This window comes from Danio aesculapii, chromosome 17 (assembly GCF_903798145.1).
Source record: "Danio aesculapii chromosome 17, fDanAes4.1, whole genome shotgun sequence".
Lineage (NCBI taxonomy): Eukaryota > Metazoa > Chordata > Actinopteri > Cypriniformes > Danionidae > Danio > Danio aesculapii.
This window is the reverse complement of record NC_079451.1, coordinates 52,258,394-52,271,033: the sequence shown is the minus strand read 5'-3', so window position 1 is coordinate 52,271,033 and position 12,640 is coordinate 52,258,394. Positions and strand designations below refer to the sequence as shown.

At 40.4% G+C, this 12,640-nt stretch overlaps 1 protein-coding gene across 1 annotated transcript in view; it reads left to right on the top strand.

The window, feature by feature from the left end:
• The window catches only part of LOC130244301 (adhesion G-protein coupled receptor G1), a 35,846-nt gene extending 25,206 nt beyond the window's left edge, over positions 1–10,640 (top strand). The window contains exons 10-18 of the mRNA XM_056476679.1: positions 1,832–1,966; positions 2,101–2,214; positions 2,293–2,329; positions 2,408–2,508; positions 5,593–5,714; positions 5,804–6,069; positions 8,959–9,049; positions 9,131–9,414; positions 9,508–10,640. Coding sequence (XP_056332654.1) covers positions 1,832–1,966; positions 2,101–2,214; positions 2,293–2,329; positions 2,408–2,508; positions 5,593–5,714; positions 5,804–6,069; positions 8,959–9,049; positions 9,131–9,414; positions 9,508–9,641 — 1,284 coding nt within the window. The 3' untranslated portion in view covers positions 9,642–10,640. The remainder of the gene's footprint in view (positions 1–1,831; positions 1,967–2,100; positions 2,215–2,292; positions 2,330–2,407; positions 2,509–5,592; positions 5,715–5,803; positions 6,070–8,958; positions 9,050–9,130; positions 9,415–9,507) is intronic.
• The last annotated feature ends 2,000 nt before the right edge of the window (positions 10,641–12,640 follow it).

The following is a 12,640-nucleotide window of genomic DNA, read 5'->3' as shown; positions in this document are numbered from 1 at the left end:
AAAAGCTCTAGCGATGATATATTGTGAAGATCTAGAGTTTTCGCAGAAGGGCGAGTTATAACTCAGCCACACTGAAAAAAAATATTCAAAGATGATTCCTTGGATTTACTCAATTTTTTACTCAATGTTTGAGAAGTGTGAGTGCTCTGAATCAGGCTCAGTTGGTCACTTGGCCGGCCCTGGTCCAGGTTGGAAGAGGTGTGCCTGAGCGCGATTCACATGGGCTTTGGTGCGATACGCTTGTGTGTGAATGCAAAACATGCCTAAGCCTAAAACTGAAAGCGAGACGTGACTTTTAAAGGATTGTTTCATATAGATTTATTAATCATTCTTACCGTTCAATGAACGCAAACTGTCGTAGCTTATTAAAGACACAAACCCCTCACTGCACCACAGCTGCACCTTCTGCAAACCTCCTAATTCCTGCAGCACCAGGACTTTATGATTGTTTATGAGCGTCAAAAGTGGCGGATCTGTTCAGTGAAATATCTGACTGTGTGTCGCTGCATATCAAACCACTAAAACAACAACACTAAAGAAATCACCGCTGTGCTGAGTGAGAGCGCTTACTGAACAGCACATCATCAATGACGTAAGCGTGCCCTGGCCTGAATGTAGTCTGAGTGCGGGCCGTTGGCGGAGTCGGGAGGGGGCACAAGCGTGCTTTGGCCCAGTTCAAGGAAACTGTCCATAGTGTGAGTATGCCCTAAAATACAACAGTAATTTATAGTAAAAAGCTTTTGAACCATACTAAAGTATATTAGCGTATTTTTACAACTATTTTTAGAGAAGGGCACTGCATATCAGAATCACTGGAGAGCTCCACACCGAGGCGGCCATACGTGGTGCCATCTTGATGAGGTCCTGATATTGTAGTATAGTGTATATTGTAGTATAGTGTGTAACGGAAAACGAAAGCCTCACTCCCATAGAGTCCTCCTTAGAGCATTCGCTTGGAACAAGTGGGTGGGTGAAGAAATACAATTAATGTAAATACTTTTTAAATACCTTGGTTTTTACTAGTCATCGGTGATGTAATGTAACATGCCTAAACTACTAAAAACTACTGTAATTGAGTAATTTATTTATATTACTGTAGTTGTATTGCTACATGAATGAGTTGGTCAGTTGCGAACATTTGACATTTTTGCAACACAGTGCTTTCCCACACTTTAACCAGCAGAGGTCCTCATCGAGCTCTGATTTAGAAAGCTTTAGTAACTAACCTTTTTCCGATTTTAAGTCTATTTCAGCTTCTCAGAATAGCAATGCGCCTTAACACACCTCCATAAAGTAGCGCAAATGAATTTGCTATTTAAACACCGTGGCGCGAAACAATAAAATTAGGGTTGCGCTGGTCCGAAAATAGCAACAAATGGCGCTAAACACATCTTACACCTTATTGCTCTGGGTGTATGATAGGGCCCCTCATGTGTACTTTTATAACTCTGAATCTTCATCTAATTTCGGAGACTGCTACTGTCCTCCAGAGGTTGCATTTTCAGCTGCGTCAACATACACTGAGGCAACCTTCAAGACTGAAATAAAATTTGGTGTTTTCTGATAAGGCAACCCTGGTGCTGAAATATAATTGGCAGTGGGCAGAGTTGCAGAGATCAAAGCAAACACAGACATTCCGACACATGACCCACATTCTCATAACTGACTTTAGCATTGTTTTTTTAGATAAACAACTATATTCACTTAGCATGGTTTTTAAACATCTGCAAACATACTGTGGCATTATTTGCTATAGAAGAGTCTTCTATACCTTTAAAACATGTCCCTCTGAGGAAGAATTAAAATTTACTGATGGCAGCTCTTTTTACAGGTCGTTGAGACTAACCAGAAGACAGACTTTCCCTGGTCTGTAAAGATTCCCAGTGAAGCCTTTGATAAATCAAGTCTGGGAAACAATGGAAGTGCTTTTGTTGGAGTTTTGCGGTACCCAAACATGGTGAAAAAGGTTTGCTTTTGTCTGTGCTGCTGTTTGAAAAGCTGAAGAGATTCTTCAAAAACTATGTTTGCACAAATGTATTTTGATCTATTCATCAATATTTCAATATTGATCACTCTATTTTCATATGGTTTCTGATTTAGGATGAAACTAAAAATTACACAGTTTTAAAAAATCAGGTTTATGGAATAACAATGGGAGCCAATATCTCCAACCTCACCAACACTATTGAAATGACCATCAAACTGGATACTCTGGTAGGGAAGGTTTTGTGGCAAAATGTACCTTATTACAAATCTATAACTAACAATGACCAGACCAACATTTTCTTGCAGGTCGGTAATGTGTCCTGCACATCTTGGGATGGCAATGGTAAGTTAATTTAAAGGTCTACTGATCAGTTTCTATTAACAAAGCTCTCATTTAGAATTATCTCTTTTTTCTTTGAAGGAAATCTTGAGTGGACAACGTTTGGCTGTGAGACAGAAATGATCGACAATTACACCATAAAGTGTTCATGTTCACATCTGACTTTCTTTGCAGTGCTGATGGTGAGAAGAGTTTACACCTTCATAATCTATGTTTCGTTTCAAGACCCCATTAAATCAACATCTTGATATATGAATTTATTTCAATAGCCAATAGCCCTTTCACACATTTTCCAGAAAATCACTGGTAAATTGCCTTGAAGAGATCATTTGTAAACAAGCCATATTTATAAATACTGGAAAATTCATTCTGGTAAGTTTACAGAATGAGAAGTTGTAAGATAGACAATGAATTGAAGAAATTTTATTCCAATGAATGAGTAGGGGCTGTCTGCGGACTGCAAGACAGGGGCATAACATCAAGGGGCCTTAGGGGCATAACTTGTAGTATGTTAGAGGCGCAACTTAGGTTATGGAGACATGTCAAAACTATGTTGTCTGCAAAATGGCACTGTACATCAGTTATTAATGTCTATGCCTATACTCTAGACCTAAACCCAAACATCAGTTATTAATGTCTACACCTACCACAACCCTAAACTCAACCATCATAATTATTAATGCTTACATCTACCCCAATCCTAAACCCAACCATCAGTTATTAACGTCTACACCTACTTCAACCCTAAACCCAACCATCATAGTTATTAACGTCTACATCTACCCCAACCCTAAACCCAACCATCAGTTATTAACGTCTACACCTACCCCAATCCTAAACCCAACCATCAGTTATTAACGTCTACATCTACCCCAACCCTAAACCGAACCATCATAGTTATTAATATCTACATTTACTCCAATCCCAAACCCAACCATCACAGTTATTAATGTCTACACCTACCCCAACCCTAAACCCAACCATCAGTTATTAACGTCTACATCTACCCCAACCCTAAACCTAACCATCATAGTTATTAATGTCTACACCTACCCCAACCATCATAGTTATTAATGTCTACACCTACTCCAAAACAACCCAACCATCATAGTTATTAACGTCTACATCTACCTCAACCCTAAACCCAACCATCATAGTTATTAACGTCTACACCTACCCCAATCCTAAACCCAACCATCAGTTATTAATGTCTACACCTACCCCAACCCTAAACCCAACCATCATAGTTATTAACGTCTACATCTACCCCAACCCTAAACCTAACCATCATAGTTATTAATGTCTACACCTACTCCAAAACAACCCAACCATCATAGTTATTAACGTCTACATCTACCCCAACCCTAAACCCAACCATCAGTTATTAACGTCTACATCTACCTCAACCCTAAACCCAACCATCAGTTATTAACGTCTACATCTACCTCAACCCTAAACCCAACCATCAGTTATTAACGTCTACATCTACCTCAACCCTAAACCCAACCATCAGTTATTAATGTCTACATCTACCCCAACCCTAAACCCAACCATCAGTTATTAACGTCTACACCTACCTCAACCCTAAACCCAACCATCAGTTATTAACGTCTACATCTACCTCAACCCTAAACCCAACCATCAGTTATTAACGTCTACATCTACCCCAACCCTAAACTCAACCATCAGTTATTAACGTCTACATCTACCCCAACCCTAAACTCAACCATCAGTTATTAATGTCTACATCTACCACAACCCTAAACCCAACCATCAGTTATTAATGTCTACATCTACCCCAACCCTAAACCCAACCATCAGTTATTAATGTCTACATCTACCTCAACTCTAAACCCAACCATCAGTTATTAACGTCTACATCTACCTCAACCCTAAACCCAACCATCAGTTATTAATGTCTACATCTACCCCAACCCTAAACCCAACCATCAGTTATTAATGTCTACATCTACCCCAACCCTAAACCCAACCATCAGTTATTAACGTCTACATCTACCCCAACCCTAAACTCAACCATCAGTTATTAACGTCTACATCTACCCCAACCCTAAACTCAACCATCAGTTATTAATGTCTACATCTACCCCAACCCTAAACCCAACCATCAGTTATTAATGTCTACATCTACCCCAACCCTAAACCCAACCATCAGTTATTAACGTCTACATCTACCTCAACCCTAAACCCAACCATCAGTTATTAATGTCTACATCTACCCCAACCCTAAACCTAACCATCAGTTATTAACGTCTACACCTTGTCCAACCCTAAACCCAACCATCATAGTTATTAATGTCTACATCTACCCCAACCCTAAACCCAACCATCATAGTTATTAATGTCTACATCTACCCCAACCCTAAACCCAACCATCAGTTATTAACGTCTACACCTTGTCCAACCCTAAACCCAACCATCAGTTTTTAACGTCTACACCTACCCCAAACCTAAACCCAACCATCACAGTTATTAACATCTACACCTACCCCAAAACTAAACCCAACCATCAGTTTTTAACGTCTACACCTACCCCAACCCTAAACCCAACCATCACAGTTATTAACGTCTACACCTTGTCCAACCCTAAACCCAACCATCAGTTATTAACATCTACACCTACCCCAAAACTAAACCCAACCATCAGTTTTTAACGTCTACACCTACCCCAACCCTAAACCCAACCATCACAGTTATTAACGTCTACACCTTGTCCAACCCTAAACCCAACCATCACAGTTTTTAACGTACAGCCACTGGTTGTGGAGGCTTTCATATTTGACGCACTCGCCATTGTACTGTTATTTGCAACCACAGGGGGTGACGCTAAGTAGACTAACTGTTATGACAAAACAGATGAAGTCAGCGAGAGGACTTGCATGGTGAAGTTGCTAAATGAATAAATATAATAATATATCATGGTAAGTATTTCCACCATCTTACCAACAACATCTCGTTGTGACATCTCGCATGGTTCAATGGGATCTCGATAATTGCAAGTTACGCCTCTAACTTCCTACAAGTTATGCCCCTTCATCTTACGCCCTCGTCTTGCAGTCCGCAGACAGATACACTTGCAATGAACAGTGCATTTTAAAATTTACCGCTAAAGTCATTACTGTAGTTTCATGGAAATGTATCGTAAAATTACAGTGTAAAAGGTGTAAAAGCGTAATGTGATGATTTTGTGAACATGATAGTAAACTTATCCATCTGATCTTAGTGTATGTTTTTGTCTGACTTCTCAGTCTGTGCCAGATGCAAATGCTGTTGCACCATATCTGGATTCCCTGACTCTCATCTCTTCTGTTGGCTGCGGGATCTCTGTGTTTTTTCTGGCCATCGCTCTGTTCATGCATTTCCTGCTGCGGTACAGTATACTAAATAATAACATACAGCTAATACTGTTTACTATTAAAGTTCAGGTTACAAACACAAGTTGTTTTTCTCTTTCAACAGGAAAGCCAAATCCAATCAGGCCACAAAGATCCTGATCAACATATTAGTGGCCCTTTTTCTCCTGAATGTGTCTTTTCTGTCGAACGAGAGCGTGGCAAACTCAGGAGACAAGAATGCTTGTGTCTTCATAGCACTGCTAATGCATTATTCCATGCTGACCACATTCACCTGGTTCTTCATTCAAGCTCTTCATATGTACTTATGGCTCATCCGACAGAACGTCACCATCACAAACTACATGAGGAAGATCACCGTGTTGGGCTGGGGTGAGTGATGGGGAAAATGGCTGCTGTAAAACAACAGTTCAAAACCAAAAACCACAGTCGATTTGACTCCAGAAAGGAAGTATACTAATGAGTTTCTGTTAGAAAACTTTAATGCTGTTTTTATCCTCTATTAGTGATACAGTCCTGGCTGCCTGCCTTTTTTCACCTTCCCATGTTTCATTTCCACACCTAGTTTTTCCTTCATGCAACTGCCTTGCTACCTGTGTCAAATATGGTACTGGGGTAGCCATGGAACGTGCCGATGATCTCAACAATAAGCCATTATAATGGATATTGTGTTGTCCAGCCATGCTAACAGTCTCATCACTTCCTATTCCTGGGGTCTTGATGTATGATATTCCGGCAGTTTCAATACTCTCAGGCCCAGTCGTCTCATTGGTCACTGTTCTGGATCACAGCGGATTCCTATTGTCATGATTCACTAGGCTTTTGCACACTGCACAAGGTTCACAAGGTTGCACACTGCACTGTGGATTGTGCCCCTACAGAGCTGATTCCTATTCCAGTTCATGATTTATTTCAGAATTTGTTTCAGAGCAGACTCCATTCTAGAGCCTGATCTTATGCTTGATCCAGATATTGACTCCACGTCAGAGTCGGTTTTTCCACAGGCAGAGTCCATGCCTGTTCCAGTTTGTTACCCCGTTCCAGAGCAAGTCAGTCTCTGACTCCACTCCAGAGTCTGTTTTTTGTCTGTTCCAATCTCTGACCTCATTATAAAGCCAGGATCAGTCTGTGACTCCCATCCCCTCCAGTGGCTGTTTCATTTTGTGACCCCCTTCCAGAGCCCGTTCCAGTCCCTGATTTTACTTCAGAGCTTGTTCATTTGCCTGCTTCAGTCCATGACTCCACTCTAGAGTCTGTTCCTATGCCTGTTCCAATCTGTGACCTCATTATAGAGCCAAGTCCAGTCTATGACTCCACCCCAGTGGCTGTTTGAGTTTATTACTCTGCTCCAGAGCCTGTGTTGGTTTGTGACCCCATTTCAGAGTCAGTTTCAATCCTTGACTCCACTCCAGAGCCTGTTACAATCCTTGACTCTACTCCAAAGTCTGTTCTTGTGCCCGTTCCAATCATTGACACTAGTCCACAGCCTGTCCATGTGCCTGTTCCAGTCCAAATTCTAGTGCCAAGCTCAATATGTGACTTCACTCCAGAGGCTGTTTTAGTTCTTGACTCTGCTCCAGAGCTTGTTCATGTGCCTCTTTCATAGTCAGTTTCAGCCATTGACTCTTCTTTAGAGTCTGTTCTTCTGTCAGTTCTAGTTCTTGACTCCACTCCATGTCTACTCTTGTGCCAGTTCAAGTCCTTGACTCCACTTTAGAGTCTGTTTTTGTGCCTTCCCAGTCCTTTATTCTATTCAAGAGCCAGTTCCAGTCTGTGACTAAACTCCAGAGATTTTTCAGTCCATGATTCTGCACCAGAGCCTGTTCCTTTCCCTGTTCCTGTTCATGACCCAATTTTAGAGCCAGTTCCAGTGCGTGACTCCACTACAGAAACTCCATGACTCTGCTAAAGCACCCGTTTCGATGCTTGTCCAGTCTGTGGCTTTACTCCAGAGCCTATTTTAGTCCATGACTCCATTCCACAGTTTGTTCCATTACCTGTTGCAATCTGTGACTTCTCTCTAAAAAAAAAGCTCCAGTACACAACTTAAATCAAAAACCAACACTGCCAGCTCCTCCATGGCTCCACTCCCTGGTTTCCGGCTCTGCAGGCCCAACACTGGCAACTTGCAGTTTCATTTTCAGTTCCAGTCATTGACTTCACTCTAGAGTCAATTCTTGTGCCTGTTCCAGTCCTTAACTCCACTCTAAAGTTTATTCCAATATGTGACCCTATTCCAAAGCAATTTCCATCTCTTGCCTTTACTCCAGAGCCTGCTCTTGTGCCTGTTCTAGTCCTTGACTTCATTCTAGAGCCAGTTCTAATCTCTGACCTCACTCTAGTGTCTTTTTCAGTCCATGACTCTGTTCCAGACTGTTCCTGAGCCTGTTCCAATCCATGACCCCATTTTAGAGCCAGTTTTAGTCTGTGACTCCACTATAGGCTTTATCATTCCATGACTTTGCTTCAAAGGCTGTTCCAGTGCATTATCCGATTTCAGAGGCAGTTCCAGTCCATGACTCCTATGCTTGTCTAGTCAGAGCCTGTTTTAGTCCATGGCTCCATTCGAGAGCTTGTTCCATTAGCTGTTCCAGTCTATGACATCTCTCTACAACCTACTCCAGGGCCCGCTCCATTACATGACTTGCCTCAAAAACCAACCCCGCTTGCTTACTCCATGGCAGTCCAAAGTGCCACAGAAGTTATCTTATGCTCCACTGTGGTGATCCTCAGCAGAGTCTGTTCCAACATAGTGGGCACTAGTCCCTTGTTTCCTGTCCTGATAGCCTCATCTGGGCAACCTGCAGCTTCATTGCCTGTTCTTGCAGCTTCATTGCCAGTCCTTGACTCCATTCTAGAGCCAGTTCCAGTTCGTAACTCCAGTCCAGAGGTTGTTTCACTCCTTCACTCTGCTACTATTGTGTAATTAATCCTGTTTCTCTACTGTACCCTCTGTGTTAGCCTTTAACACACTCTAACTGCTGATGTATGCACTTCCATCTCATCTTGGCCTTACATTGCCCAACAACAACCTAAAATTGCATTGATCAGTTTTATTTTAACATTTCAAATATTGACGCAAATATTTGCAATTTGATTTGTTTTAGATTTTAGTCATGGATTTGTTTTTAACGATTTCTATTAATTTTTTTAATAATAGTTTAGTTATTTTAGTACAAGTAAAAGTAAGTAGAGTTAAAACATTTTTTGTATTGGATTCACATACATTTTTTTATTCCCCTATACTGTGTGTGTTCTCAGGTTTTTCGACACCGATAGTCGTGGTTGTTCTTTCTATAGGAGGATATAAAACACTGACCTTAAACTCAACCTCTGGAAAAATTGTACAAATGTATGTAGTTCTTTACGTCTCACATGCATGAATTAATGAAGTTTCTCCATGTCAGCATTGTGTCTTCTCTAATAACTGCAGGTGCTGGATTCCAGATCCCTACATTCCATCCATAGTGAACATCGGCTTCTACAGCCTAGTTTTCATCTTCACAATAGTGATCTTCATCATCATCGTCACTAAGATATTCCAGGCTAGAGACATAACAGCGACTGAGGGCAAGAGACTGACGTTCAGAAAGCAGCTGATGATGGTGTTGAGTTTGTTTCTTCTGTTCGGTCTGACGTGGGCTGTTGCCTTCTTCAGTTATGGACCGATGCTCATTCCCTCATATTACATCTTCTCTGTGCTCAACTCCTTTCAAGGTGAGTAACAAGCACATTTTACTTTGAGTGTTTCTATTTTATGAATTTTGTGAAAGATGGAAAGTTTGCTGAAATTATTTTCTGTTTTTTCAGGGTTTTTCCTCTTCCTGTATTACTATCACATTCACAATGATGCTGCTGGTAGTTTCTCCGATGATCCAGGAAGCTCAAGCACCACCACATCCATTGTTAAATCCGGCAATGCTGTGGGAAATTTGTATAACTAATTTTATTAAGACAACGGGGGTTTGTGCATCTTACACTCTGTTGACTGACTGTTTGGCTAATTATAGGGAAACTGTGTATTCTCAAAAGTGTGTAGGCACCTGCTGTTTCTATAAGTGTTTTGTTTTTCTTTTGCCAATATTGAGTCTATGGTTGCCCAATGAACTGTACAGTTGTGAATTTGTCACACATATAGAGTACAGCAAATACATTAACCAGAGCAAATTTGGTGTCTTCAGCTTAAACCTTTTCTTGCACCACCAAATGTCTGAATTTGCACATATGTTAATGATCATATAATGGCTAGAAGCAAAGTAATCTTTTCCACTGATTCAAGAGCTCAAGATCTAACAACAGAGGTTCAGTGACTCTAGTTATGTTTCCATCCAAAGATGCAAATTAAACATATGCACAAAACTGGAATATTGCAGAAAACATTAGTGAATAAAGCAGCATTTCTATTCAGGAAGAAACTAAAAGGAACAACATTATCAGTACCTTCTAAACATGCACTTATATCACTGAGAGAAGTGGAGTTTGCTGCACTGTTGGGATTCTCCACTGTGGTGTTTGTTCTCCTCTAATAAATGAGCTGAACCTCAGAAGACGAAGATGAAACGCAATGAACGCGGTGGCTTTTGGAGGCGTGATCGCAGACAGATGCTCAAGACAGTTCTGGAGGGAATAATAATAGAAGAATAATAATACTGAAGCACTGTGATGACGGACTGACGGAGGGCTGAGGACTTATCAGCACAACAACATTTCAGATCTGAAACAATGTAAAGCTGGAAATATGGAGAGCTGCAGACCAACATTATTGATGCAAAGACCCTCAAACACACATTTATATTAGGGACGCAACGATTAACCGATTTCACTATTAAGCACACTTTTATTCGTCACGGTTAATTAATTGTAAAGGCTTTTAAACAGCGTTTCTGCACAGAACAAAACTGCTGCAACTAAGTGTGCACTAGTTTGAAGTTCCGAGCTTGTACACCGAGACTAATATGCACACACACTGAATTAACTATGGCTGAGGCCATTAAAGGCCCATAAAACACCTCTTCTCAGCAGGATGTTTTCACACCTCTCGTTTGAAAAGAGTCAGGAAAGTGGATCAGTCCTGTTTTGCTTAGGTTGGAGTGTCGAGTGGCAAAAGAGGGAAGGGTTTGCATGAAAAGGGGAGTTCCATTAAATTAACTAAAGCAGATTTTCACACCGGCAACACCAATGTAGAGATAGACAGTGACTACATTTACATGGATGTATCAGTAATAGAATGATTTGCCCTAATCTAAATAAGACAATAATATTATTAAAGTATTTACATGAGATGCGTTTTGAATGTTCCTTTCATGATCCCATTTCACATGATATAGCACATAATTCGACACCGCGCTATCCACATTTCCTCTGGAGTTTTACGTAATTTCAGGTGTTAAAATGTTACATTTTGTGACTTTAACTGCAGTTTGCCACTTTCACTTTCATTCAGGAACATTTCATGCATGCCCCCTGTGTCGAATGAGATATTGGATGTGAGGAACTTCTGGATAAGTGTTGTACCGCACGCCGTATGGGAAAAAACCTCCGCATTTCTCGGTAGAAACACAGCCATGTGTGTATAGACTATTCTGTCACAAAATGCGGCAAAAATCCTAGACAACGGTAATAGTTTGATTAATGTGTTTACATGTTTACACTCAGAGAGCAGCGGATCTTTCAGTCTATAATACTGTAGTGATATTAACGTACTGTAAACTGAGTAACTTAGAAATCATTTGACTAAGATCTGTCTTTAAACACTGAAAGAGTACTGCTGACGATACGAATTAACTTTGCTTCTGAATAAACATAAACAAAGAACACTTATCATACACACTTACCAAATCTGTAATCAACACCAACTAGAACCAAGTCTTTTTTTTAAAAGGAGACGAGCAGCAAATCCGGATTTCATCATTTCCAGATGCGAAAAGCTTTTGGTAAAAAATGTCCTTTACAAACATATTTTTCTGGCGTGTACTGTAATCCACACAGGAGTCCAGCTGCGCTCTCACAGCAGGGAATTAAAAACAAAACCTTAGTTGCAGAACATTTATAAACACAACACTGACGACCCATGTCTCCAAACAATTCTTCTTCCTCCACATGTTTTAATCACGGTTGGCAACACAATGTGGCATCTCTCTGCTATCTGAACACTGTAACAGGTAAAAACAGTCTTCGAAGCTCCATCATGCACATTAATGAGGTTGCACCTCATTCACAATAGAGCGCTCTGATTGGTTGGAACCAAGTCTTTCTCATGAATCAATGCTGAAAACTTAAAGACGTCACGTTGCACCCGCCGGTACAGACAGCCAGTCTACACGCTGGAATACACACAAGGATCTAATCACCGTGACGCAGTTTCAAACCGGAAGAACGAATTTGCATGAAATAACGCAAAAACTCACTTTTTTGTGAAATATATGTGTCCTAATAGTGTTTTTAGCAACGTAGGACACGTCATGACTGTCAAAAAAATGTGTTTTGGTGTTTCATGACCCTTTAACTAAGGGCTGTTCATATATTGCGTCTTTTGCATGCACAAGTTCGTTATTTGCAATGGAAGCACGTGCACATGCACATGCATATTAGGACCAACGCTCACACTTTCCAGGTGCACCTAGTTGAAAGAATGCTGCAAGTGCAATGCAAGTCACGTGACAAGAACTGACTGATCAGCTTCAAACTTTGTATGGAATACACACATATCTACTCAAAGAGAGAGAAATAATACAAAATTAAAAATACCAAAGAATTTTGTAATGTAGTTGATCAAACTTTCCTTTCAGACAGAGGTTCAGCAGCCTTTGACAACATTTGATCACTGTAAAAGAGAAATACTCAGCTAATATGATGCTTAGATTTGCATTAGAGAAATATTATTTTTGTTTATTCTTAATTTTATTCATTTATTAATTGTTCTGTCATTTACTTTCATTGTAAA